The sequence below is a fragment of the Macadamia integrifolia genome, chromosome 2 (assembly GCF_013358625.1).
Source record: "Macadamia integrifolia cultivar HAES 741 chromosome 2, SCU_Mint_v3, whole genome shotgun sequence".
Classification (NCBI taxonomy): Eukaryota; Viridiplantae; Streptophyta; class Magnoliopsida; order Proteales; family Proteaceae; genus Macadamia; species Macadamia integrifolia.
The window spans coordinates 38984382-39012354 of record NC_056558.1 but is presented as its reverse complement, the minus strand read 5'-3'; the positions used below and the strand labels follow the sequence as shown (position 1 = coordinate 39012354).

Genomic DNA, 27973 nt, shown 5'->3' with positions numbered 1-27973 from the left:
TTATTTGGAATCTCTTAGTTGGAGAAGTAAGAGGATCAAACCATTTCTTTAGCTCTTTTTCAAATTTAATTAATGATGTTTTGTTTTTTCTTTTCACTTAAAGGTCATTTGTATTAAAAATAGAAAAGAAAACAGAAAATAGGAATACAAAACTACATTCTGGAGTAAGGGGCCAAGGGGGCATTGCCATCAGCAAAGGGCCGGCCTGCAACAAAAACAACTACCTATAAGAGATCCAAAATCTCAATCTACATCGAGCATCTGCTAATAACTCATCTTGCAAACGGGAAGACAAAACAAGAGAATGAGAAGAAACACCATATTTCACTGCTGATTTTGCAAGGCAGTCAACAATGGGATTTGCATCCCTAAAGCAATGTGTTAGCTTCCACTGAATAGAGGCCAAGTATTGCCGCGGAAAAATCCAATATTGCTCAACACACCAGGTTATTGATCCATAATAGACCGTAATTGTTATTGCCATTGAGCCACATTCTATCGAAAGGACCAGTTCTCTAGCAACCAACAAACCATACACCAAGGCCATAAACTCCACCTCATAATTCGTTCTATGGCCCAGAAACCACTTTAGAATGAAAGTTTCGAAAAATTCCACCTGCCCCTACTCTCCTTGGATTGCCAAGCATACACCCATCAACATTGAATTTAATCCAATTAGTCAAAGGAGCACACTACAAAATCTCCATAACTCAAACCCTCCGAGGAATGAGGACACCAATTTGTCTAGAGCATAAAAGAGAAGTTACCAAAGTGACGTTACCCTGATCCGAAGGCACTTCCTCATTAGGGCGAACAAAATCTGTTTAAAGATTAGATCCCCACGCAAGGCCTTACCTTCATATCGCTTTGCATTCCTCTGAAGCCAAACGAATTAAGGCACTAATGTCACACCAGCCAACCACACTTCTTTCAAAGAGACCACCCTCGCCTACCTCTTCCACCATAATAATTGATGGAGTTGCATATAGGCTCTGACGGAGTTGCGTATAGGCTCAAAGTGTGTTCATGCAATTTCAGGTGTGGACCAACCTGGTGAATGAAGCTCCCACCACTACGGGTTTGAGAAGGGTCATAATTTATACAGCCTTACCCCTGCTTTGCGAAGAGGCTATTTCCTAACTTCAACTTGTTACCAATAGGACACAATGGTGAAACCTTAGGTCCACCTGTTTCGTGCAATTAAAGGTGCAAAAACATAAAATTCGGCACTTTGAGCAATTAATTATACATGGGTGAAAGGTAAAGGTGGAGGGGGAGGGGGAGGGGGTGAGAAGAATAAGCATATTTGAAATTGCAGTCACGATCAAACAGCTCAAACATCTACATTTCTAACCCAAGTTTACATCCTTCAGACAAAATTTCCCTCCACCTCCTCATCATCAATGGTTATAACCTGAACTACACAGACCAGCAAGATTACCGGGAGAGTGTAAACAGGTTTATGTCATTCTTTGCTTTCCCTACTCATTAATCTGTCTACAGAGATTAGCCATCGAAATTCCTTAGGCATTGGCGATCTAGATCTTGTGAACACTGCAACCAGCATCCTCTGATGTAAAATTCTCCTTCCAGTTCTCAAATTCAGATCCCCCAAAAGCCACCTGTTTTATTCCGATGTAACTGACAGCAAGAAATCCAGAAATTTGGTTAAAATGAGAAATAAGAAACTGGAATTAGTAGCCCTTCTAAAACTAACTGAAAGAACATACATGAGGGGCAAAACAAAGCCATGGAAGACTGGTTATAGACTTAACCACAGAGATGGGACATGGCACTCCTAAGAATTCATGAAGCATATAGACAAGAAGTGTAACGAAGAAAAGGGCAAAAGGAGTCTGAAAATGCCTTAAACCAAACGAATTTAATGAAAAATTTCATTACTGAGCCCAAAAAGAAACACAATTGTCAAAAACAAAGGCAAGGGAGCAGCTTACTCTGAACTTATGTGTGTCAAGGCATTTATCAAAATATCCAAAAGCAATGGTTCACTAGTCCCAATATCAACCCTGCAAACTTTGACCGGATTCATCAGTATCAATCTTAGGGGTCATTTCTGTCATGTGCTTATACAAAAAGCAAGGTTACAAACAGAGCTAACAATGACTATCAGAATGTAACCAAACTCACTAGTGACTATTTAACATCCACAATAACCAGATGCATTTACCATATGCGCGCTAAGTTATCTTGAACCTCAAAATCACCGATGTTATAAAATGTGGTAGGTGTCACATTTGCTCCTTGAATTGCATCATAACTTGGCCTTTTATCCAAAGGAGACTGTGACAGCTGCAGAGATCAGATATTAATCATTTTAGCCACAAAACAGCATTAGGAAAAGGAAAAGGAAAAAGAAAAAAATGTACATGCCAAATTAAACGTGACTACTAATGAATCTTCAGGAAAAAGGGGGGAGGTATGATTGTCAACTAAGAGATTATATCCAAAACAATAAAGTTCTATTTGGTTGCAAGGGGAATTAAAAGGAAGGGAAGGGAAGGGAAGGGAAGGTAAGTTAAAAAGGAAGATTTTGTAATCATTATCTAACATGATTATATAAACTACTTAAAATACTTACTATACCTAGTAATTATACTTTTTAGACGTGATTTTATCTTAATTTCTAAATTTAAGGATTTGGATGCAAATTATAGTGAAATTTAATAACCAAATAAGGAATGATTTGGAGTTAATGACATAAACATGTGTGGTAATAATTACAGAAGTTTCTTTTTTAGGTTTCAAAAAACTTCCCTTCCCTTTAATTCCCCTTGCAACCAAACAAATTTCCAGGGAATTGGAAAAAAATGATAACCTAAGGAACTCATGTTAGTGGAGGGTCGAGTATTTCCCAATTATAGCTTATCATGAACAGCTAACAAGTTTCCATTCTTTTCCTTACACAGAATACATAAATTCCCAACAATTGGTTACATATTTGTTGGCATCTGCGAATCAAAATGATGATCAAAATCGCAGAGAAAATAGTTCTACTGTAGGAAGAGCAATTCAAACAAAACAAAAGTAATAGCCAGTAGCTGTGTTGACAACCCCACACCACAACGGAAACCCACTCCAGACACCTTTTCTGGGTATCTCCTACATATCATCATCCAACTTTACTAGATGGCATAAAGATGACAATACTCAAAGCTAACTTACATAATTACTTTGATAGGATGAGTTAGTCAGAAAGGTTTCATTAGTTTTAATTGAATTAATGAACTAATAAATACACCAACACAAGTGGAGAGAACAAAATACTTATTCTAAAGGAAAAATGACATATTTGCTCAATAAGATGGATACTTTGCTGCAGACTCCTTTTTTCGGTAGCTAAAATTAGAAAAATACAACCAGGGTATGAAACTTCATGCCAACACATGAAATGTGTAAGAAAATTTTACCTGCATGTTCATGGAATTGCATCCACCAAGACGTCCAACTATGTGCCATGATCTTACTGCCTGCATATAAGTCCTAATAACTGACTGTTCAACATGTATGTACAATGAAATAAAAATTACTCTGAGAGGTATCACTTACATTGCAAATTAAGGAGATATCATTTGGTAATGGAGCATTGTAAAATTCCAACCATATATATGAGTTTGAAAAATCAAATCTGTAAAATGCCAGCCATAGCGCGAGTTAATCAGAAGCAATGACAACGAGATACAACCCTCTGATTATTATGTAACAAGAGTTAATTCTGAATGTTTACAGCAAAGTACTTCAAAGGAATGCCGTAACTAACATCACTAGGTATAGGAGTTAAAGAAAGTCTCTCCACGGATCAAGTCTGAAATGTCAGCTTAAGATGACAAGTCAACATTACAAAGAGAAAAGGAAGACAATGCATATTAAATTTTTCATTTTTGGTAGGTCATATTGAAATAAATTTGCTTAATTGGAAAAGCTAAAGATTACAAAATCCACATACACAAAGACCACACATTTGATTGATATTACGGCAAAGCTAGATATTGCAAATCCACAGATCTTAAACAAAGACCACTCAGTTGATTGATATGTAAAGCAAGAGATTGCAGATCCACAGATATTAAACAAAGACCACTCATTTGTTTGATCTTACAAGCTTCCAAGAATCAATCGTAGGAATAAAGACATGCTGAGTGACACATTTAACTAAAGATACATCTGCAACTTACTTGTTGAATGTCACCTTCATGGGTAGAGAAGAACCAGTTTTAGTGTGCAGTATCTTGCTCCTTTTCTTTCTTATTCTTTCCTCCACCTAAAAGACATTTCATTTGCTATTAAACGCGTTGAAAATTTTCAAATCTAATGAAAAGAAAAGCACAAACACTGAAAGAAAAAGGAAAACCCATTAAGAATAAAGGAATCCCAGAGTCAATCGAGACTGTTACCGCCGAGGAATATAAAAAAAAAACAACAGATAATATAAAACAAGAATTCCTTGCGAAGAATATTACAGAAATCATAGAATGAAGTACAGTTGGGAATGGTAGCTTACTCGGGCCTGAGCTTTTTCTGGGTTATCGAAATAACCACCGAGGATTTCAGCGAATTCAGGGTCTCGGTCATAATCCTTCTCTTCTTCTCTCCTTCTGAAACTATTCCGAGAAGAAACCCCTCCATAATTTTCATCTTCATCTTCGTCATCTTCTTCAAATTCTTTCTGCAATTTCTGGTGTTCATCACTTCGGCCACTTCGACTGGTTGTGGCAACCAGGGCCGAGGTTTCAGGTCGCCATCGGCTACATGAACTTGGAAGAGTAATAAAAGGTAAAGGACGAGCTGAAGCAGGGAAACAAGTTCCGCAGGAGACATCACAGCTCGTTAGTTTCAGCTTCGGTGGCTGAAGTAGTGAGATAAGCATCTTCACTCTTCACAGAGCGATTCACGACCCGGGGGGCACTCTTTATAAAAATGGTTTATTTGAATCGGTCACGGGTGATTCCTAGGGGAAACCGATATAGTGAGTCGACTCGTGAATACTGTTTAAAAATTTGGGAATCGGATCAATGAATCGGCTGTAACCGAACCTCATTTTGAATAATTCAATATAATTGATTCATGCCAAGAAAACCTTAGAATGGTTGAGTTTTCGTAAATGAGGGCCAATTCTAGGGTTCTTGTGATCGATTCCGATTGACTATGCTCTAATTCATGTCAAAATATCTTTGATTTTGTAGTTTGAAATGTTGATCAGGGCAAGGTAATTCAGGATATGACTTCCCTTTTAACGATTTGATTCTCCAACTTCCCTCCTATGACCATTCAAGGGTTGTGAGGGTTTAGACACCAATCTCAACACCTACCAATATCTGGGAATGCGTGTTCAAGTGCTCCTAACCCTTGGATTATTTTTTTTTTCTGGTACGACCTTGGATTAGTTGTTGGAGAGTTGTAGGTGTTTGAGGGAATCTTTTCCCCGTATTTTATAAACTCGAAGATGTGCGGTCCAACGCCCAAACCCCAAAGAATTCAGTGGTTTAAAGAATCAAATTATAGTTAATGTTGATTCCATAATTTATTTTGGATTTAGGGAAAATTACGCTTCATCTTGAATGCAAGGCTAATGAGGAGATACATATGGGCATCAATAAGGGGTGGGAGCATCATTTTTCCCCTATTTGTTTGAGCGTAGGGACTGTCCGGCTAGAGAATATATTTTTTTTTCCTTTGAAATTAGTTATAATTGCTCTCTTAAAATGAAAAAAATTTGCAAGTTAGAAAAATCATATGTAAAAATGGGAATAATCAATAAAATATACCTATGGAATACTTCAAGTTAAATAGATAATATTTTTTTAATAAAATATTTTAAAAATTAAAATGATCGACGGTCTTGAGTTCTTGTTCCTATTTGTATTTTTTTTTTAGATTTCAATTGATTTGAATCTAATGGGAATCAAAATAAACACCTCCAATCCTCCCAATTCAAGTTTTAAATCTTGAACTTTAGTTTCTTTTGGGATTTAAAAGGATGTAAAAGAAGTTAAAAAGACAAAATAGATGAGAAATATTTTATCCTATGTACTATTATTATAAACACGTGGAAGATAAGATGTAAAAGGGGTTGATATTTTACATATTCGTAAAGACCTTTGTCCAAACACTTTAGCTTCTAAAGTAAGATTGGGCTCCTTTGTAGCACTATAGAGCATGTAGCACATATCTAATAATCAGGAATGTTTAGATACGCTGCCCAAAGTGCTCAAGCACAGCCCAAGACATTCCTAATCGTTAGATGTGCGCTACACACCCTATGGTGCCATAGACGGTCTCAATCCTATAAACTAGGCATATTCAACTCTGAAATTAATGTTAAATAAATTGTTTCATGATGTGAAAAGACCAAATTTTCATACTCCCATGAATAATAATATATTTTCCATGTTATAAATAAAAATGATACTACATACTCACGTCCATCCATATCATGGCCCCAATGAGTCATGTCTATTGAGGGAACCTTAGTCTAGTGCAAGAAGACCTTTAATCTGCTTTAACTATGGTTGATACTCACCCAAATCCCTATGTCTCAAACTTCTTTTCTTTTTTTTTCTCCTTGGATAATTCAAAATTCCTAAGATTACCTTTGCCTCTTATCCTCTCCACCTTCTTCTACAAATCGCCTTCTAATCAAGTTAAATTGTCTACAACGATTCATGAGGTGTAATAAGCATCCAACGACTGAAAGGGTTCAACCATGCACCCTAGTCGTTGGATATTCGCTGCCCCTCATCGCCTCAATGCGGATGATTTTGATACACTACAACCCTATCTTGTAGAAAAGGATGTTGCAATAAGGGACTAATTGCAAGGTGTAACTTGGTGATTTTGAATTATTGAGGGATTCAGCCCCACCTTTCCTTGACCAATTTTTTTGAGTTACATTTTGTTTTTGAAAAAAAAAAAAAAAAAACTAATGGAGAGAAAGGGAGATAATTTATGTTTTTGGAAGAATGAGTAAAAAAAAATGAGGTAGAAGAGTTTGTGTAAATATAAGCCAATTATGGAAGAATAATAGTAATTAACCCCTTTAATTATTTGATGGTGGGGCCACGACAAATAATCTGAGTTCCAATCCGTCCAAGTGTACAACAAAAGTACAACATCGATTTTTTTTTTTGAAAAGTACAACTTCGATTAAATAGGCTATTAAGAGCTAAGAAAAGTTCTTTACCAGAAAAAAAAAAAAAAAAAAAGCGCCATGAAAAGTTAAATGAGAATATATTATCTTTGTGGGACCGATAACCTGCTCCATTCATTATAGGATGCAATTGCTGGAGACTGTTGCTACACTGTCCGTTCACCTAATCATAACATTGCAATGTCACTGGGGCAGACAATATCTATGATCAGACTTTTGCAATATAAGAGTATAGATTTTCCAAAAATAAAACAGAAGGGTATATCAGTATATAAAATTTGGATATGGAATATTCCTTTGGGGAATTCCTGTCCGGTCTAGGTCCATAGATTAAAATTATATTGTATGGAGTTTTCCTTATGACACAATGGAGAGGAATTTTTTTAATTTTTTTTTAACAATGAAGAGGAATCTTTTGATTGCGGCAATTCATTTGATCATTATAGAAGGATGTTTTAGGACCGTAGGGTGGTGGCTAAGCTCTTCTTACGTGGTGCAGGAAAACTTTCTCCATTTATAATTATCGAAAATTTTTTAGGCAAAATGTTCATAACAAACACCATGCATGATTAAGCATATATTCTTGCCATTGGACAAGGGATTTGCATCCTCTCCAGCAACTGGACAGGGACTAGTGATAAGAGGAAGTAAAAACATAAGAGATGAGAGATATTATATGATATTTATTGAATAAAATGCTAATTGACCAATTTTATAGCATATATTTAAATTTATGTATTAATTTAATGAGAGAGAGATAGGTATGTTGCCGATATCAAGTATGCTAGTGGATATGACTAATATGATCACATGATGGAGATTCATGAAGGATATGAGGGTGATTTCAGAAAAAGGGAAGAGAGATATAAACACAATGGGTACTAGCATTCTTGATATCGGCCGCATACCCAATATTTTCCCTAATTTAATTAACCTAAATATTTTTCAAATAATATAAGAGAAAATGTTAGGTATGCTAGTGGTATACTCAAATTTGTGTTTATCTCTCCCCTACTTTTGAAAAATTACTCACTATCCCTCCCATCCTAGTTCTCCCATTGATTGAGCCACTAGTTTTAAGAAAGTCAGCAGAATACCCAACCTCTTCATAATATAACATTTGTAATATATAATATATGAAAAAAATAATTATGTTCAATAGTAGAGCCCCTCTACCAAACATAAGGTGGAACAAAATGACCACTTTGCTCATATGAAAGGCAGAAATTCCATCCCTGTTTATGCTTGTGCGCGCGTTCCTATTGGCCTCTATGCTGGTGTAGAGGCCATGCTCCCGAAAATAAAAATTCTTTCCCATAATAGATAGTGAAATAATTTTTGTATAAGCTTAAGAGGTAAATTTGAAGATGAAAATATGAAGGGAAATAGAAACATAGGCACATTTCATAATGTTTTTGCTGTTTCTATGTCTAAAAACAACATAAACGATTTTTCACATTTATGGGAATAGAAACAAATTTTTTAGTGTCTGATAAACTTGTTTCTTGAATTGAGTAGGGTTGGGTAGATTCCTTGGGTCAGTGTGCATTTTGCTGGGAAATTCGAACTTCAATTCCCAACAACGATTCAATATTTTATTCACGAGGGTTCGGAGAGAATTGAAAGAAATCCACAAAGGAATCAATGGATGTGAATTTAAGGCTTTTACTAACAAAACAAAAAATTTGGTGTATTCCTTCTCGTTTCCTCGGAGAATCTTCGAATTTTAGAGAGTCGCCAAGTAAGGTAAATGCTGTATTGGGAGATACATTTTTTATCGGGGTCCATTGGTTTTTTTGCCGACAAGTTGTTATAAGAAACGGAAAAACAAGTATGACGTTTCATCAAACCCGTTTTTAGACGAAGAAATAAGTATAAATTTTTATTTATGTTTCAAAAATGGAATGGAAACGAAATAGTTTGGGGTGTTTTTCCGTTTATGAGCACTGAAAAACGAAAAAATACGTTCCTAAAAATGTTATCAAACAGTGCGATCTAAAAAAATTAGGAGAAAAGAAGTGAAAATTTGTTATTGACTGAATCGGCAAAGAAATATTCCATGGAGGAGTCTAAAGAGAATATAGATTAAAGTTGAAGTGACTGAAAAAAATTTCGCCAACGGAAAACGTTTTCGATTAGTTTAGGATTATTTATTTATTTTGATTTGTTCAGATAGAGCGAAAGACTGTAAAAGACAATTTGAGATTAGCAAAGCTTTAGAAGAGTAGCAGAAGAAGAAATATCTTGGGAACCAATCGGGAGAAGCCATAATATGGATTTGCTTCCGGCGGAGACTTCGCGGATAGCACAGAAACATGGATTCAGGTCGCTGAAGCTTGTGCATGTATCGATGGACGATGTTCTTGGTGAAAAGCCCGTTGGAGTGGACTATGGTAGGCTAGATAACGGTCTCTATTACTACGTTCGATCCAATTCTAAGCCCAGAATGCGTGCTGCTCTCGCCCTTGCTGTCAAGGTCGGGTAAGTGATTTGCTTCTCTTTTATCTTGAAGTTCTTGCTTTCTTCTTGGGTTTTTTTTTTTCGTCTGGTAGAAATTTAGAAATGGTCCTTCTCGGACCATGGATTTCCACTTGGTAGTTGGTAGGACTGTGTTTTTTCTATTCAATTCCTTTCAATTGATTTTCTTTTACTGGAATTTGGGTTCTTGGAATTATCTTTATTTTTGATTTCTTGTTTGTTTTATAGGTTTTCCTCCAGTAATCTGTGGACATTAAGGCTAAATTTAAAAAAAATAAATGTCAAATCCCTGCTAACTACGTTGGGCACTTCTCTCATTTGGTTTTCAAGAGCCATGAATACCGGAGTGCTGTGTCCTGGGATATATAACTCATCCTACCTGAATTCATTGTTGTTCAATGTTATTAGATATATTCTCTAATTTAGTTTTTGCATGGTAGACTGGAGAACTTGATCTTAAATGGTAGGTTGAAGGAAGCCGAGACAGTTTATCGGATTACTCTTTTTTACCTTAAGGCTTGGGTATGTAGTGGTAGCGGAACATCACTACATCACTACTCTTGGACACGGCAGACCACCTAGTTTCTCCTCTGTGAGCTGCAGTTTATTAATTTTGGGTTCCTTTAAATGTGCAGTGATTAAGGAATTACATTTCAGATCTTATAGAAATCTATTATGGTGTTTGTTTGTCTATACTGCCTCCACTAGTAGCTGCACTTAGTTGGAAGTGGGAGACGAATTCTGTTCAAGCTAGTATGTATTTTCTTTGTTTTTTGAAACTTCTTACTTGATTGATTAAGCGGGCCATTTCATTTGGTTCATGGCAGCTCAGTTTTGGAAGAGGAGGATGAGAGAGGAGTTGCCCATATAGTCGAGCATCTTGCTTTCTGTGCCACTGAGAAGTACACAAATCATGACATTGTTAAATTTCTGGAAAGCATTGGGGCTGAATTTGGTGCTTGTCAGAATGCCTCAACATCAGCTGATGAAACCATTTATGAGCTGCTTGTTCCTGTTGACAAACCTGAGCTTTTGTCTCATGCCATATCAGTCTTGGCAGAATTTAGCTCTGAGGTAGCAACACTAAATGATGCTTTAGTGACTTAGTATGATTTCTAGTTTGTGTTTGCTCAGAGCATCTGTATTCACCTGTAAATGCAGGTTCGAGTTTCAGCAAAAGATCTGGAAAAAGAAAGAGGAGCTGTTTTAGAAGAATATAGAGGAAGCCGCAATGCGAATGGGCGGATGCAGGATTCTCACTGGGTTTTAATGATGGAGGGTTCTAGGGTACTGCTAAAAATTTCTCCATGTTTTTGGTATTCAATGTTTCATTTTTTGATGTGCTCATTTAAGCTTTTTTTTTTTTGGATAATAAAATTCATTACCAAAGAGGAAGGAATATATCAAGGGAAAACAAGGGGGGGGGAGGGGGCGGAGCTGCAAGGGGCAAGGCCTCAGAGGAGGCAGCAACAACAACAAGGGGCCGAGAGCCCAACTAAGAGAAGGGATACATCAAGTGGGAGGTGGGGGGATGAAACAACAGTAAGCATGTTCCTTGGGGAGTCAATAACCGGATGCTGGTGGAGGCAACCAAGCTTGGGGCTGCCATCTAAGTAGATGGCTTTCGAAATATTTCCACAATTTCTGGATGCAAACAAATTAGTTTGGTTGAACATTGGAGAAATAATGTCTTATGTTGTACCAGTGTCACCTGCTAAGTATCTGAAGCATATTATTAGCAGCTATCCATCTTTGATCACCGTTATCATAAAATTGATATCTTTTCAACTAGGATTCATCCCAGATAGAGGTATCTTTCAAATTGTCCATGCTGGCAAAGGAACACAGGATGACTCTAATTTTCATTTTTCAGTATATTGGGTTTTGGATTATTTCAAATTGAGATCAGTTAGAATTTTGCAGTGTAGTGATCCCAAATGGTTGGTATGAAACTCTGGTTTTGATGATTATTTCAATTAAATTTTCACTTTTCTGTCTTAGTTAAGATTAATCTGGGTAGTTAATCTGCATTCATGCAGTATTTGAATGCTTCTTCATTAGGAATTATCAGTAAACATCATCTTTGGCCATCGTCAATGATGTAGAACTGTATGTGTTGTTTTCATGGTGCATCTTTGTTTGGGCCAGGACTCCATTCCTTGTTTGATGAATGCTTTCTACTTTGCACCATGTTTTTTTCATTTAGAATATGCTAACTGGTTGCAGTATGCTGAGCGTCTACCAATTGGACTTGAAAAGGTGATCCGGACAGTTTCTTCTGAGACTGTCAAGCAATTTTATCGTAAGTGGTACCATTTACACCATATGGCAGTGGTGGCTGTTGGAGATTTTTCTGATACACAGGTTTGTCTTTCGTCTTTAGATTTGCCTTTCAAATTCAAATGGCAACAATTGTACTAGTTCAGCTTTCTAAGCAGTTATCCTCTTCCTTTTTGGGTGCAGAGTGTAGTTGAATTGATAAAGACTCATTTTGGACAGAAATTTTCTCCTTATGACCCTCCCAATATTCCTTATTTCCCTGTTCCATCCCATGATGAGCCGCGTTTTTCATATTTTGTTGAATCTGAAGCTGCTGGGGTCAGTACTGAAGGGGTCCTTAAATATTTTAATTTATCTGGCTGTAGACACAAATACATATGAAAACTGACTTTTTTCTCTTGGATTGCCTCATTACAGTCGGCAGTAATGATCAGTTGTAAGATGCCAGTGGGAGAGCTGAAGACTGTGAAGGATTACAGGGATTCACTGGCAGAAGCAATGTTCCATTGTGCTCTAAATCAGAGATTCTTTAAAATATCTCGTAGAAAGGATCCACCATACTTCTCATGCTCTTCAGCTGCTGATGTTCTTGTTCGACCTATGAAGGCTTATATAATTACTTCGACTTGCAAAGAGAAAGGGACCGTTGAAGCACTGGAATCAATACTGATGGAGGTATAACGCTTGCAATGTATGATGGTTAACTAGCTTCTCCTTTGTTCTTACTGTTGCCTTATGTTTAGGTTGCAAGGGTTCGGCTTCATGGGTTTTCAGATCGTGAAATATCAACTGTCAGAGCTTTAATGGTGTCAGAGATCGAATCTGCCTATTTGGAGCGTGACCAAATGCAGTCAACAAGCCTGCGAGATGAATATCTGCAGGTAATCCAAGATTATCTTTTTTTTTTTCTTCTTTTTTCTCATGTTGTGTCCATGATTGGCATATTTTACTCTATCCACTTTTTCTGATGCTGCATCTTATTGCCTCTTCCCCCACTTCTACTTCGTATCCTGATTTTCCCGGTAGTTTTGAGTATTGTCTTCTCCATTTAATTGATCTAAAATTATGTTATTAGTGTTCAAATCCTTTCATAATGAAATCATTGTTATCTCTAATATGACAGCATTTTCTCCATAATGAGCCTGTTGTTGGAATTGAGTATGAAGCACAGCTACAAAAGACCATCTTACCTCGTAAGTTTTTTATTCTTATGCTTTCTGGATCTTTTTCCTATTTGCTTTCTATAGACACAATTTTTGTAATCAGGTTTTCCCTTCCCCTCCCCCCCCCCCTTCTCTTGAATAGAAATATCAGCGGCAGAGGTATCTAAGTATGCTGGGAACTTCCGCACATCAAGCAGCTGTGTGATTAAGACAGTTGAACCTCGAGCTACTTCAACAGTTGATGATCTTAGAACTGCTGTGATGAAGGTTAATTCTCTTGAGGAACAAAGAAATATTTCCTTGTGGGATGAACAAAACATCCCTGACGAAATTTTCAGCACAAAACCAGATCCAGGGTAAACATTAACTGCAGGGTTTAACGCATCCTGGGTACTTTTATTTTGAAATATTTAGACCCCTAGCCAGATGATTTGAACTACAATTATAGTGGGTGGTGATAAGAGTAATGATAACTAGTTACATCTAGTATCGATAACTACTTGTCATGACAGATTTGGATGGACACTAGTGGGTTCATCAGATATTGGTCCCCCTTAGGTAAAGTTCCATCTGAAAACCAATAGGAGAAGAGGAAGTGCCTCAAAAGTGAGTTTAAAGTTTTATTAGATCAAAAGAATATCCTTTTATTGTAATGGAATCTGGGGGAATTTCTGTAATTTTCGGAAGCTTTTAGTTTTAAACACTTCCGGCACTTTTTTTGAGCTGGAAATTGACCAATGAGATTGGTATGGGGTCCTATATCACATGGTCCTATTCACATCCATCCAAGTCTGCCACTTGGCTGGTAGTAACAGACACAAGCATAATTAGGTATCGATCATCTTGCTTCACTTTTGTCTGTTTGCTTTAGCCCAACAACAACAACAATAACAACAACAACTTAGCCTTTGCAACATGTAGGAACATCCCACCTTGAAGCAATCGACTACTTGAATCTTTGCCCCCCAAACAACTCTGTTAGCGATCATACTCGAGTCCATACCTAGCTTCTACATGTCTTTCCTTACAACGTCACCTAAGGTCATTTTAGGCCTTCCTTTAGCTCCTTCCATTTGGATTTGATCATTCCTCCTTACTAGCGCATACCAAGACCTCCATTAAACATGGCCATACCACCTTAAACGACATTCTTAGAGTTTATCCTCAATTAGGGCAACTCCCAAATCAGTTCTAACCTGGTCATTCCTTGCCCTATCTCTCTTAGTTTTGCCGCACATCCATCTCAACATCCTCATCTATGCAACACTCAACTTATCTAAGTTATAACTGCCCAACATTATGCCTTAATACATCATAGCTGGTCTTGTGGCAGTTCTATAGAATTTTCCTTCAAGCTTTAGATGAATACACTATTACACAACACTCTAAATGCACCTCTCCACTTCATCCATCCTACTTTAATTCTGTTTGCTTTAGCCCGCGGAACTTAATAGCCTTGTACCTTATCAAATTTGATGTTTGCGGTTTTTATGGAGTGCGAGATTCTGCAATGATTCTAACTTGGTTTTCGCAACAGCACAAGTTGCTTTGTGCAATTATTTCCAGTTCATTTTTCTTCTTCCTAATTATAGTTCCATCGAGTGAAGGTTCCTCATGCATGTCTCTGACCCATTATTATCTTCTTCTTTTATTTTTTTGTTTCACCTGGTTCCATGCCTTTCTCTGAAAAAGGCAAATTTTGCAAATTTGTTGCGTTACTACCTTCCTTGGTTTCTGGTGGTTGAAATTTTTTTTTTGGGTGCAATCTGGTGGTTGAATTAGGTTGGTCTAGAAAAGGAAGGGTAATAAATGGCGTGAATCACCTTTTTATATATATATATATATCTACTTTAACTCGATTTTTAGGATCTGTAATTTAGATAGTCTTTTGCGGTGATTTTTACTCAGCAGTTGTCATCATCATCTCAGTTAGTAGCCTAGTTAAGACTGTTGTAGGATCTCAAACCTATTTTAGGTGGTTTCATTCTTTGTGTTTCACGTCTTCTTTATTTTGACAAAAATTTCCCCTTCCCCCCACCCCGACCCCCCCCCCCCCCCCAAAAAAAAAAAAACCCTCTTCAGAGATACTCTGCAGCAGCATGAGTTTTCAAGTATTGGAGTCACAGAGTTACTTCTATCAAATGGCATGAGAGTTTGCTACAAGTGCACAGATTTCCTTGATGATCAGGTACTAATTTTGTTAATTTTAGAAAATAAACATGGATAAGTTTTATAATGCACCTTAGCGATAAATCACATGTTTGATTAAGATTACTTTTCCAAAAGAGAACTATTGAATAATGGAAGGATGAGGACTCAAATACTGTTCAGTCTCAACTTCAGGACTCGCAATCATTTTGTGGTGTTATTGAATATAAAGTGAGAATGGAAACTTTGATGTTCAACCTGATTTCTGTTGCTTGCTTCTGTTATTGCTTGTGGATTAGCATGCACTTATGGTAGGAGATATATATACATTGTATCTACATTGCCAGGACATAACTATTTCAGGTCCCAATATGTTATTGTCTGATATTTGTAACGCTGCATATTTTTTTTTGGGTGAGCAATAACACTGTGTATTTAGTATTTACTATCTCATCGATTTCCTCTCCTTCACTCTCTCTCTCTGAGATGATGTATATTTTCTTGCAAAAATTATATGGAGTTCTCTTGCCAGGACATAACTTATGGCCTTTTTTTCTTTTCTTTTAATACATACTTACTGTTTGATTAGGTTCTCTTCACGGGGTTTGCTTATGGAGGTTTATCTGAGCTCTCAGAAAGTGAGTACTTCTCATGCTCAATGGGCTCGACCATTGCTGGAGAAATAGGCATATTTGGTCACCGACCATCTGTGCTCATGGATTTGTTAGCTGGTAAGAGAGCTGAAGTGGGCACTAAAGTTGGAGCATACATGAGAACCTTTTCTGGTGATTGCTCACCTTCTGACCTGGAAACTGCTTTGCAGGTTCGTTTTAGTGGTTGTTCTCTCTCTCTCTCTCTCTCTCTCATATTGTGTGTGTGCATGCATAATAGAGCGCCGACATAAAAACCTTCTAAGGCTTGTACTTATTAGATGACTTAAAAAATTCCTTTCTTTTGCTTCCCATGTTTCATGACTGATTATATGCACCCTATGCAGTATGTCTTACCGATTTGTTATATTTGAAGCCGTCTTTCTTAGATACTGTTGATGCAGCATTGGTTTGTTTAGTTCAATTTACTTGTGAACCAGTTTTTTTTTTTTGGTTTAATCCTGGTTTAATTGTCTAGGTTTAATGAACCTGGAATATTATCTGATCTGTCCATTCAGCAGTTCAGGTCATGGAGTACTCCTTATCAGTTTATTTTCATCTTATTTTATTATTCTTTTATTGTAAGTAATTGACTGAATTAGGGCCTATATTAAGTCCTGCCATATTATTCTTCGGGAGAGGGATCTATAGTTTACCATTGTATAATGGAATTGTACATGCTAGCATCTTATATGTCCTTGGATGCCCCTTCTTGCATTTCATCCCTTCAACCCATTTATTGTTGTCATTGTCCACCCTGTTACACTCCATCTCTCTCCCCCCACTCGCTGCAACCTGTGGCACTCTCTCCCCACTCTCCCTTTCAGCATCTGGCTGAAGAATGATGACCTGCCCCTATACCTTACCCCCTACAACTCCCCAACCTCAGCCCGCCCCGCTCCTCCCTCCTCCCTCCATCAGCTACACCTCCAACCTACCCAACCGAATTGAATAGAAAGCTCGGAGTTTCCCAATCGTCTTCTTTCATGGGACATTGGTATGCACGAACCATAGAATATGCAGAAGAAGAGCGTGACAAGGTTTCTGGTCTTCAAAACCTCAATAAACTTTTGATATCATACATTCATACGGTGGGAAAAAAACTAAAACGAATGAACAACAGCAACAAACAAGTCAGCCTTATCCCAACTCAATGAGGTTGGCGACATAGATCCTTGTCCTCCAACAGCTCTATTCGACATCATACTTGATACAAGGCCTGAGCTATGCTTGTTGATGTAGGAGGGTGCCTAGACAACTAGGTTTCCTACAGGGGCTACTCAACTAGAACAAGATAAATTCAATAGGACTTGGGTTGGGTTGGGTTGGGTTGGGTTCAATGGAGCTCAGCAATAATATAGATTTAGCATGCAAAAATAATGGACTAATTAACGGAGCAGCAATGACCAATAATAGTCTAAGAAGAAAAACATATAAATTACTTAAGCATCAAATGGGGATATGGGGAAGGGAACATAGTAGCATATATATGTTAGGTTTAGCACAAATCAGCCAAGACACAAAGCATGATAAGCAAACCAAACTGTTCCTTAAAATCAGCCAGCTAGTAAAAGCAAATCAGCAGGAATTCTTTAAAGACAACAGAAAATAAAAGGTTTGAAAACAGTAGGACAGTTTCAGATTTCAGTGGGTGGGTTGGGAAGGTAACAAAGGAATCAATGGAGGTGGAATGGGGAAGGGACTGACTTACCTTATTGCTGTCCAGATCTGAGGAGAAGAGAAGAGTCCCAAGTCTTCCAAAAATACAGAGGTGCGATCCACTTTGGTTGATGAAGAAAATCCAGTTTGTTGTTGAAGTGATCTTTATTGGTGCCGATAGAGCTTGTATGAGTGATGGAGTCTTCAGCAGTTTGCAAACAATAAGTACAGCATGGGATAAGTAACCGAGTGAGATAGAGGGGGAGAGAGAGAACAACGAGAGAGAGAGAGAGAGAAAAGGGAGAAATGAGATTGAGGGAGAGAGGGGAAGTGGTGGGGGATTGGGGCTGCTCTTTTTGCTTCCATAATTTTCATTAATTAAAAAAAAACTGAGGCCAATGGCCTTACAAATATCATAGAAAAATATTACAAAAAAAAAAAAAAAGTTACTTTAGGAACACAATTTCTAAGATAAAGAAAATACCTAATAGACCAATAAGATAAATATTTAATTTCCTATTTATTCAAAACAACTGAATAATAAGATAAATTAAAGTAAAACTACTAAAGTGAACAAGATCTGGTGGGGGCCACAAATATTGGCCGATTGGGAGGAGAGAGAGTCGTATCCAGCACTGGGAAGGCTAGAACGATTCTCTCTCCTTCCTTCTTCTTTCTTCTTTCCTCTAGTTTCCTTCTGTGAGACCTTCCTCCAGCCAAATAGAGTGCAAACGTGGTTGGGTCTTGCGCTTACGCCATTGGTACACGTGGATGTCCCCATCACATGTCTTTTCTCACCACTTCTCCTAAATCACTTTTGGTTGCCGCTAGCTTTTTTAGATCCTTCAATTTGAATCACATCACTCCTCCGTAATGGAGCATCCAAAGGCCTCCGTTGAATATGGCCGTCCCACCTCAAATGATTTTCTCGTAGCTTATTATATATCGGAGCTACTCCGAAACCAGCCCTAATATGATCAATCCTTACTTTATCCTTCCTAGTTTTACCACTCATCCATAGTGACATCCTTATTCCCGTTACACTGAGTATATCTACATGATGCTTCTTATTTGCCCAACATTCAGCACCATACATTATAGCTGGTCGTATGACTGTCTTATAAAATTTTCCTTAAGTTTTTAAAGGAACACGTTGATCACACAACACTCCATACCTACCTCTCCACTTAATGCATCTTATTTTAATTTTTTGTAAAACATCATCCTTTATATCACATTCTTTATTTATGATTGAACTCAGATACCTAAAATAATCACTTTGTGGAACCTCCTTCTCATCATTTTTCACTAACCCATTATCCTTCCTTATGTAACTACAGTTACACACCATATACTTCGTCTTTGTTCTGCTTATCTTAAAACCTTTTGATTCCAGGGTTGATCACTATAACTCCAACTTGGCGTTAATTCCTGCTTTTGTCTCATCAACTAAAACAATATCATCAACAAGCATACACCAAGGAACCTCATCATGAATGTTTCCAGTTAATTCATCCATGATAAGCGCAAACAATAGGGGCTTAAAATTGATCCTTGATATAACTCAATTGTAATTGTAAATTCACTACCTTGACCCTCACAGGTCTTACACTAATCACCACACCATCATACATATCTATAGTTATGTCCATATATTTAAGTAAAACACTTTCCTTCTCAAGTACTTTCCAGATTAACTCTCTAGGGACTCATTTCAATTGAAACTTGGTTTTATATGAAATTAACGTTTCAATCGAGCTGAAACCAAAACCTGAAACATAATCGAGATTTCGACTGAAACCAATAAGTTCTGACCAAAATCTTGCATGCCTGGTGAGTCAAGGCCCATTTAGTTTTGACCCTTGTCGAAACCAAATTATTTCACGGGATTCTCAAACATTGCTGCTTATATAGAAAACCCAATTCCATGAAGACTGTAGAAAGCATATATCACCGCATAGGGATATCCTTGAAGCACTCCAAGTACCATGTGGACACATTTCCCCATTGAACACTCACCTAATTTGAGCATGATATAAAAATGGTGTTGGACGGAGCCAAGTAGATGCAGCAATGGAAGGATATTGTCCAGGGTGGGATTGTACAATTGAAGTCTCAATCCCTTACAATAACTTCAACATTTCCATATAGCTTTGAGAACTGGTAGCATAAGGCAAACATGAGGGACAATCTTCAGCACATTCAAAATGCATGAGGAGGTGGTTATCAGATCCCTGCCTTCTTGGAAGATTAGACAAGCATGAGAAATAATTTTCCCAGTTATTTCACATCCCATCACACTTTAATTTCAGGGGAGCTTTGGAGCTGGATTGACCCTTGTCACCTTATTCTAAGGACCATCGAGAGTTGATCCTACAATCAATCATTCCAAAGTCTGACCTGAAGAGGCACTACCTGCAGCATATCTCAAAAGGTGCACGATATATATAAATGAATATATATATATGCCTCATACGGTAGAGAAACTGTGATGTTTCACAGTGAATTTTAGATGTGTGCCATATTAAGGAGTCGTAACTGTACTGGATTATTTGGTAGCTTATGCTAACTTTCAATGTGCCATTAATGGGTTTCCAGTTCAGTAAAATTTATTTTCCTTCTTTTAATTGTTTTATCTACTTAGTAGGTTCTTGTTGTAACTGTTCTTTATTTTTTACATATCCCCCCATAATTCATGCATTACCACTTTTCCCATCTTGGTAACGAACATGGACCAACCTGTAAATTCAGAAGCTACATACTTACATAGCAGCATAGTGAAAATATCAGCTGCAAATTGATTACCGCCCATGATTTTGGAGAAAACTTAGCGTTCCATTCATGGATCCTTCTTTAGTGAGGGATCTAGTTGGTTTTTTCTTTGACGTTGCCACTTCTCTTTTAGGTCCTGAAAGGTTCTATTTAGGGATTTGCATGAATAGTCGATGATCTTTGTCTGTTAAAATTTCTGGCTTGAGAATAACAAGTCTGGACCAATATGTTAATCTTGACTAAAAAATTCCATAAGACGATTTCAACATACGTTTGGTTGTGTCTTGTCCCTTTTTGTTGTTTTCTAATCTATTATTATTTGGGGTACCTGTAGCTCGTCTATCAACTATTCACGACAGATGTAGTCCCAGGAGAAGAAGTCAAAATAGTGATGCAAATGGCTGAAGAAGCAATTCATGCTCAAGAGAGGGATCCCTATACTGCATTCACAAATCGTGTGCGGGAGCTGAACTATGGGAACTCCTATTTTTTTAGGGTAATCATCGTCTTGCATTTATAATTGCCTTAGATTCTACTTTAGCTGTTGCTTGTTCTGTTCCTAGGTTAATTTAGCCATTACTTTTTTATAGCTGGTGTTTCTATTTATGCAGCCGATTAGGATTAGTGACCTTCGAAAAGTTGATCCTCAAAGAGCTTGCGAGTACTTCAACAACTGTTTTAAGGATCCTTCAACTTTCACTGTTGTGATTGTTGGAAATATTGATCCTGCTGTGTCACGCCCTTTAATTTTGCAGTATCTGGTAATTTATATCCCTTTTAAGTTGATTCAACCTTCAAACATTGATGTTCCATGTTGACTTGGTTGAGATTTGGTCAATCTAGGGTGGGATACCAAAGCCTCCAGAACCAATCTTACATTTCAATCGTGACGATTTAAAAGGATTGCCTTTCACTTTTCCTGCATCCATCATTAGGTAAATAAGCATTTATTCCTCCTTTTAAATTTAACACATGCACAAGTACTCTCTCTCTAGTCTCTAATGCATTATTTGGTGAGCTTCTAGAGAAGTAGTTCGCAGTCCCATGGTGGAAGCGCAATGTTCAGTGCAGCTATCCTTTCCTGTGGAGCTGAAGAATGAAACTATGGTATATGTGACACTTGATATTAGTTAGGAAAATGGCTTGTTATTACCATGCCCAGTACTTCCATTGTGTTCATTTTTTTCCTTCCTCTGGCTAAACTGTAACAAACTAAATTCTAGATCGAAGAAATTCACTTTGTTGGGTTTCTGAGCAAACTTCTGGAAACAAAAATAATGCAAGTTCTTCGATTCGAGCATGGTCAGGTGTTATTTTCTCCCTAGTTTCTTTAGTTTTTTATCGTTGAGAGTTAATCTTTTATTAAGTAATGTAATTTTGTAGCCTAATTTTCTTTTGAATTGCTTTCTTTCTTCAGATATACTCAGTCGGTGTTTCAGTATTCCTCGGGGGTAATAAGCCATCGAGGACTGGGGATGTGCGTGGAGATATTAGCATAAATTTTTCTTGTGACCCAGATCTCTCCTCAGTGTTGGTAGGTTTTGTAGTTCTGGTATGCAAGCTTATGTTAATGTATGTGTATTTTTTTGGGGAGAGAGAGCATGCAAGCGTATGCTGATGTACTATTTAGAACGTCCTGTTCTCATAAAAAATTCACAAATCAGCCTTTTAACGTTCTTACCAAGTCGTCTTTACTTGCAATATTCATTGCAGGTTGACCTTGTTTTAGACGAAATAGCACGTCTTCAGCAGGAAGGCACTTCAGATGAGGATGTTTCAACGATCCTTGAAATTGAGCAACGAGCCCATGAAAATGGTTTGCAGGTGGTTTTTTATAGCTCTATTCATTGTTTTTTATGTTACAGATGCTCATGACTTTTTCTTTGCAGCCCTGGCTCTGATAAGTTTTGTACTGTTGCAGGAAAACTACTACTGGTTAGATAGAATTCTGCGCAGCTACCAGTCAAGGGTGTATGCTGGTGATGTTGGCGCTTCTTTTGAGGTTAGTACATGGAGCATGCTTTTCTACTACTCCAAAGCTGCATTATTCCTCAAGTCTTATGGTGTGTGCTTGGTCATTTTGTTGTGTTGAGTAGTACCATACCCATCTGTTCGATTCTACTATCAAAGTCTTCTTAAGGATCTGCTTTTGTCTGATTGTATGAACCTAGTTTTTTTATTGAAGGGGATTTTTATTAGTTTGGGATATATGTTTTTCTTGTTCTGTTTTAAGTTGCTTGTTGGTTTGCAAAAGAATCTCAATGAAGCATTTGAGTATATTCTTGAAAATTTTCCATGAAATAGTCGGGTGTTGGTATTGTAGAGTCTTGGATTTCATGATTAATTGGTTCAACATTAGATGATGCCACTGTTGCTAGCTAGTTTACCTTTAATGGTATTAACAACTCTATTATGTGGGTGGATAGTAGAGTTGTTAATGCATTTTCAATAGGGATTCTGTTTCCCTGAGAACTTGTTCTCTTGCTTGCCTATTATAGTGCAAATGGCTTTTCTGATCTTTCATTTGAGTGCTGTCATTCAATCTATAAATGTGGGCTGAAAATTTGGGACATTTCCCATCCATAGGGTGGCTATCCTATAGTCAGGCTATATTATTCACCATTTTTTGTGCCTGACTTTAAAGAACTTTTGGGAATAAGACGAGGCAACCAAAAGGTGTCAAGTTCTAAATACACCTACTATAGGGGCAGGCAGCTGCTTGCTCAGTTGGTTGGTGCCTTCCCAGTAGAGTGTAGACTCCCAGGAGGTCAAGGATTCAATTCTTCTGTCTCCAACTTGTGCCATAAGGCACCCCATTTCCACCCCCCATCTCTTTTGTAGCTATAAAGTCCCATTGGGCCATTGGATAATCCATGTATATACATAGAACTTTGGGACCGGGTGAGATTCCAATTTAAGTGTGGAAAAGCTTAGGAGGACAAGGGGTGCCTTGGCTAACCAAGTCGTTCAACAAAATTTTGAGTAGAAAAACTATGCCAAATGAACGGAGGAGAAGCATTGTGGTTCCGGTTTATAAGAACAAAGGTGATGCCCAGAACTGCAACAACTACAGAGGCATAAAACTTATGAGCCATGCCATGAAACTTTTTTAAGCCCACCTAAGAGAGGAAACTAAGGTATCGGAGAATCAATTCAGTTTTATGCCAGGGAGATCCACAAAAGAAGCTATTTACCTCCTAAGGAGGCTTATGGAAGTATTTAGAACCCACAAAGAAGACCTTCATATGGTCTTTATTGACTTAGAAAAAGCCTATGACAGAGTACATAGAGAGCTAATTTGGTATGTCCTAGAGAAGAGAAGGGGTATGATTAACTATGTAGCTATAATTAAGAACATGTACGAGGGAGTGGTGACGAGTGTCAAAACGACAGAGGGTCAATGTAACGAATTTTAAATCACAGTTGGTTACACCAAGGAATTGCCCTAAGTCCTTATATGTTTGCACTCATTATGGATGATCTAACCAGGCACATCCAAGACTCGGTTCTGTGGCGTATGCTATTTTCTGAAGATATTATTCTAATTGTTGAAACTGTGGATGAAATTAATACTGAACTGGAGCTATGGAGATCAAGCTTGGAATCAAGAGGTTTTAGGACTAGCAGGACGAAGACCAAATATATGATGTGCCCCTTCAATAAATCTAGAGGAGAGGAGGGGAGGGAGTGGTGAAACTCGGGGAATATGAACTACCCCAAAGTGACTATTTTAAATACCTGGGGTCCATTATTGAGAAAGAGGGAGATATAGAGGATGATGTTGTCCATAGGATTAAAGTTGGGTGGATGAAATGGCAAGGTGCATCGGGACTGCTATATGACAAAAGGGTGCCTATTAAACTCAAGGGAAAATTTTACAGAACAGTTATATGACTAGCTATCATATATGGAGCGGAGTGTTGGGCAGTCAAGAAAAGTACTTTGAATAAACTTAGTGTAGTGGAGATGAGAATGTTGAGAGGGCTATGTGGGAAGACTAGGAGAGATAGGGTAATGAATGATTGTATTAGCAATGATTTGGGGGGTTGCACCAATCCAAGACAAGCTCCGTGAGAGCCAGTTGAGGTGGGATAACCATGTTCAACGGAGACCTGTGGATGCCCCAGTAAAGAAGAGTGACCAGATTCATTTGGAGGGAGCTAGAAAAGGTAGGGGTAGGCCTAAAATGACTATTGACGCAGTGGTTTAGAAAGATATGCATAGGGTAGGGCTTGATCCTAGTATGACTTCGGATAGAGTTTGTTGCCGACCCCTTAGAGGAGATGTTCCCATGATGCGCCTTTTTCTATTGCTTTACCTTATTCTCTTATCTCAAATTTTCTTGATTTTAATCTCTCTGTTGGGCTTCTTTATTTTCTAATTTCCATATCGAATCCAAGTAGCCGACCCCATTTAGTTGGTATAAGGCTATGATTGTTGCTGTTGTAAATATACATATACATACTAATTTATGCTCCTGTTTCAGATTCAAGATGAAGGACGCATCAAAGTAAGAGAATCCTTGAGACCATCAATAGCACAGTTGGCATTGCAACGGATAATACCTTTTCCATGCAGAAAACAGTACAGTGTAGTGATTCTCATGCCCCGGACGTCTCGACTGCAATTGCTCAAATCTTTCATCCCATCATTGCCAAACAACTCTTGTAAAGATGCAAAGGTTAGTCATACTCTTATCTGCATTCATGCGTGCCCTGCATGTGTTACATATGATGCGACAAATGTTCTTTAGGTTCCTGTTTGTTTGCAGTTAAAACCATGTAATAAAAATTCCTGTGTAGAAATCTATTCTGTTATACTTATTTTACCTGGTTGTTTTGCCTTATGTGGTTTCCACCTGCAAACAAACATAGCCTTGAGAAAAGGGATAGGAAAGAAAAAAAAAAAGAAAAAGAAACAGAGTGCTTTCTTGGTAGTAAATTATTTTTTTTTACTTGTCAAAGGAGACAAATAGAAGGAACTAACTTCAGAGGTGAATCAAGGAAATTTTCAAATTTTAGAAGGCAAGAAATTTTATTAGTCTAATTGTGTTTATAGACACTCTTTTATCTTATTTGAACCTTTGGTTCCCACCTGGCTTGTACAGTCATTACCTTTTTTGTGTTTTGATACTCGGTTGACATAATATATGCATTAGACCAAAGTAGATCCATTTTTTCTATGTTCACAATTTGGTTTCTTGTGGATTTTTGCAGATTTTGGCCAGCATTGCAGGTGTAGTTTTCTTGGCACTGACATTGTGGAGATATTCAAGAAGCACTGGCAAATCTTAGGACAAATTGGTTAATCAGAGGCCTATGTACTAGGAGAAAAATGGTAGGGGGGGGGGGGAGGTGGGGTGTGAAATTGATTTTTTGACAAGGGGAAATTGAAGGCTCTAACAGATTGCAAAAAAACTGGAGACCCTGAAGACCGATTTCCTGTTGAAGTAAGGATTTAGAGCTCATCCTTACGTGGGGGATGCAGTTCCAAAAAACAAATGAGCACAATTGAGCCAACAGAAGTCCCATGTGAATGTATAATTTGGTCATCAATTATTTCGCCATTATGGCTCTCATCATTCTGTATCATACTTCATACACCATTATTTTTTTTCATTATTAAGGCATTCCATTTGGGAACAGAGCATAAGGTACTTGGATGTGAAATACCTGTTCAGTATGGACAGTTGGATGGTGACCCAATCACACGAGGTTCTAGGGGTTTTTATTTTTATTTTTGAAAAAAGATTGCTACTTTTATACTCTTCTCATATAATAAATAGTGGGCCTACATTGATTTTCTCTCTCCTATGTTGATCATGTGGGTCCCAGTGGATCCATATAGATTATATACATTTCTCAACCCTCATTGGTTTAGCATGCAGATTCTTTCTTCCACGCCTCAAGTTTATCAATGTGATGTACCACATTGAAAAACCTAAACTGATTGAATTCTTACTCAACTTACGTCCCTAAGTTCAAATAAATACCTCCACTGAAGAAGTAACCTCGAATTAAAAGAGTAAAACGGCATGAGCGGTTATCTTTCAAATAAGCTCCCTCCTTTTTATTTTATTTTTTCATTTTAACATTTCAATTGGTTGAAGTCTTCAAAAAGGTAGAGTCATCTAAGGGTGAAAAAGTAGTCCTAAAAGAAGAGGGAAGTGTTTACCATGAGGAATAATGATGATCCAAGTGGGGCAGTTGCAAGGATTAAAGTATCGGTATCGGTCATCGTATCGGTCGGTCAAAATTAAGATACGTATCGGAGGGTATCGTATCGTATTGGAGATACACTAAGATACGTTAAAGATACGCACATAAATGGATAGGAAACACTTTTTTATACACTTTTGCATAAAAAAATAGTTAAAAAAAGTTATATATAACATGTATTATGCATAAACAGTAAATTGAGAGTATCGCACTAAGAATCCAAGGTTTGTAGTTGTCCCATAAATGTAAAATCATTGTTCCCAACCTTGATTTCCACTTTAGTTAGAGAGAAAAATGGCTGGCAGCAACTTTGGAACAAAAACACCTCAAAAATTTGTGTTTTTTCTAAAAAATCACCCATTTTGGCCATTTTATGACCGTATCGGTACGTATCGGTGTGAATCGATCGATACATACCGATACGTATCGATACATACAGATACGTATCGATACATACCGAAACGTACATTTCACTTCAATTTTGAATTTTTCATAGAGTATCGGTACGTATCGGTGAGTATCGGTGCATATCAGTGGTGTATCGGTGTGTATCGTCAGATATGTATAGATACAAAAGGGTTTTAAAAATATCATGTATCATATCGGTCAGTATCGTATCGGTAAGGACCGATACGGATACGTATCGGATGATACAGTATGATACGGACCGATACTTTAAACCATGGGCAGTTGAGATGTGAGGATTCATGAGAAAGTCTGAGGGGTACAAAGTGGGTGGACTAAGTGATGAGCCAATGTCGAGTGAATGGGAGGAGAGAGAAGTGTGCATCAAAGGTTTAGCTTTGGGTATGAAATCATGAGGATTGAATTGTTTCTCTTCTCTTGATTTTTCATGGAAGTTGGATCTTATTTCATGGATGTACACAGTTCATCAAACCACGTAAATCTCTTACCTCGTGTATGTACTCGTTTTATCTTGTGAGTTGCGCATGATTTTGTGTATCTACTCACATCGAAATAGAATGTAGTGAAATTGTCTGTATATTATTGAATATAATAATATACAAATCCCCAATGGGATCTTTATTTAGTACCTAACTGGTATTTCAATAGGCTATGTTTGGTTATAATGGAAATTAAATGAAAAAGAAGTGAAATTTTCATACTTTAAAAAGAAATATATGAAATCATTACCCATGTGATTATAACATTAACTTCAAATCATTTAATATTTAATTATAAAATTGCACTTTTCTTTGCATCCAAAACCCTTTGCTATAATATGTAAAATAAAAATTACATATAAAATATATCATTATTAAATACGATTAAAAAAATTAAGTAGTTTATACAATCATATTAGATAATGATTATAAATTTTTTTTTTTTTTAGAGTATGAAAATTTTGTTCCCCCCCCTTTTAAATTTCTATTGCAACCAAAGGAGCCATAATGATACCATTCAGAATCACGTGCTAAT

General features: G+C 37.4%; 2 protein-coding genes across 3 annotated transcripts; one reads left to right on the top strand and one right to left on the bottom strand.

Annotated features, from left to right (window-relative positions):
* Positions 1 to 1303: 1303 nt before the first annotated feature.
* Positions 1304 to 4921, bottom strand: LOC122057190. Its single transcript, XM_042619217.1, has 7 exons — positions 4520 to 4921; positions 4194 to 4279; positions 3568 to 3646; positions 3429 to 3488; positions 2189 to 2310; positions 1956 to 2027; positions 1304 to 1641 (listed from the first exon to the last, which is right to left on the bottom strand). Exons 1-7 carry the CDS (start codon positions 4883 to 4885, stop codon positions 1539 to 1541), a joined length of 888 nt encoding a protein of 295 aa, XP_042475151.1. The 5' UTR covers positions 4886 to 4921; the 3' UTR covers positions 1304 to 1538.
* Positions 4922 to 9165: 4244 nt separating this feature from the next.
* LOC122071846 (zinc protease PQQL-like) lies at positions 9166 to 25959 on the top strand. 2 transcript variants are annotated; one of them, XM_042636279.1, is made up of 21 exons: positions 9166 to 9646; positions 10471 to 10717; positions 10805 to 10930; positions 11870 to 12007; positions 12107 to 12241; positions 12341 to 12598; positions 12667 to 12804; positions 13047 to 13116; positions 13229 to 13442; positions 15169 to 15274; positions 15824 to 16057; positions 20650 to 20811; positions 20927 to 21076; positions 21159 to 21250; positions 21341 to 21422; positions 21539 to 21622; positions 21733 to 21849; positions 22029 to 22139; positions 22237 to 22317; positions 24802 to 24996; positions 25532 to 25959. In XM_042636279.1, exons 1-21 carry the CDS (start codon positions 9438 to 9440, stop codon positions 25607 to 25609), a joined length of 3027 nt encoding a protein of 1008 aa, XP_042492213.1. In that variant the 5' UTR covers positions 9166 to 9437; the 3' UTR covers positions 25610 to 25959. The 2 variants fall into 2 exon arrangements, with proteins under 2 accessions (XP_042492213.1, XP_042492214.1); XM_042636280.1 differs by having other exon boundaries at positions 9511 to 9646; positions 10476 to 10717.
* Positions 25960 to 27973: the final 2014 nt, after the last annotated feature.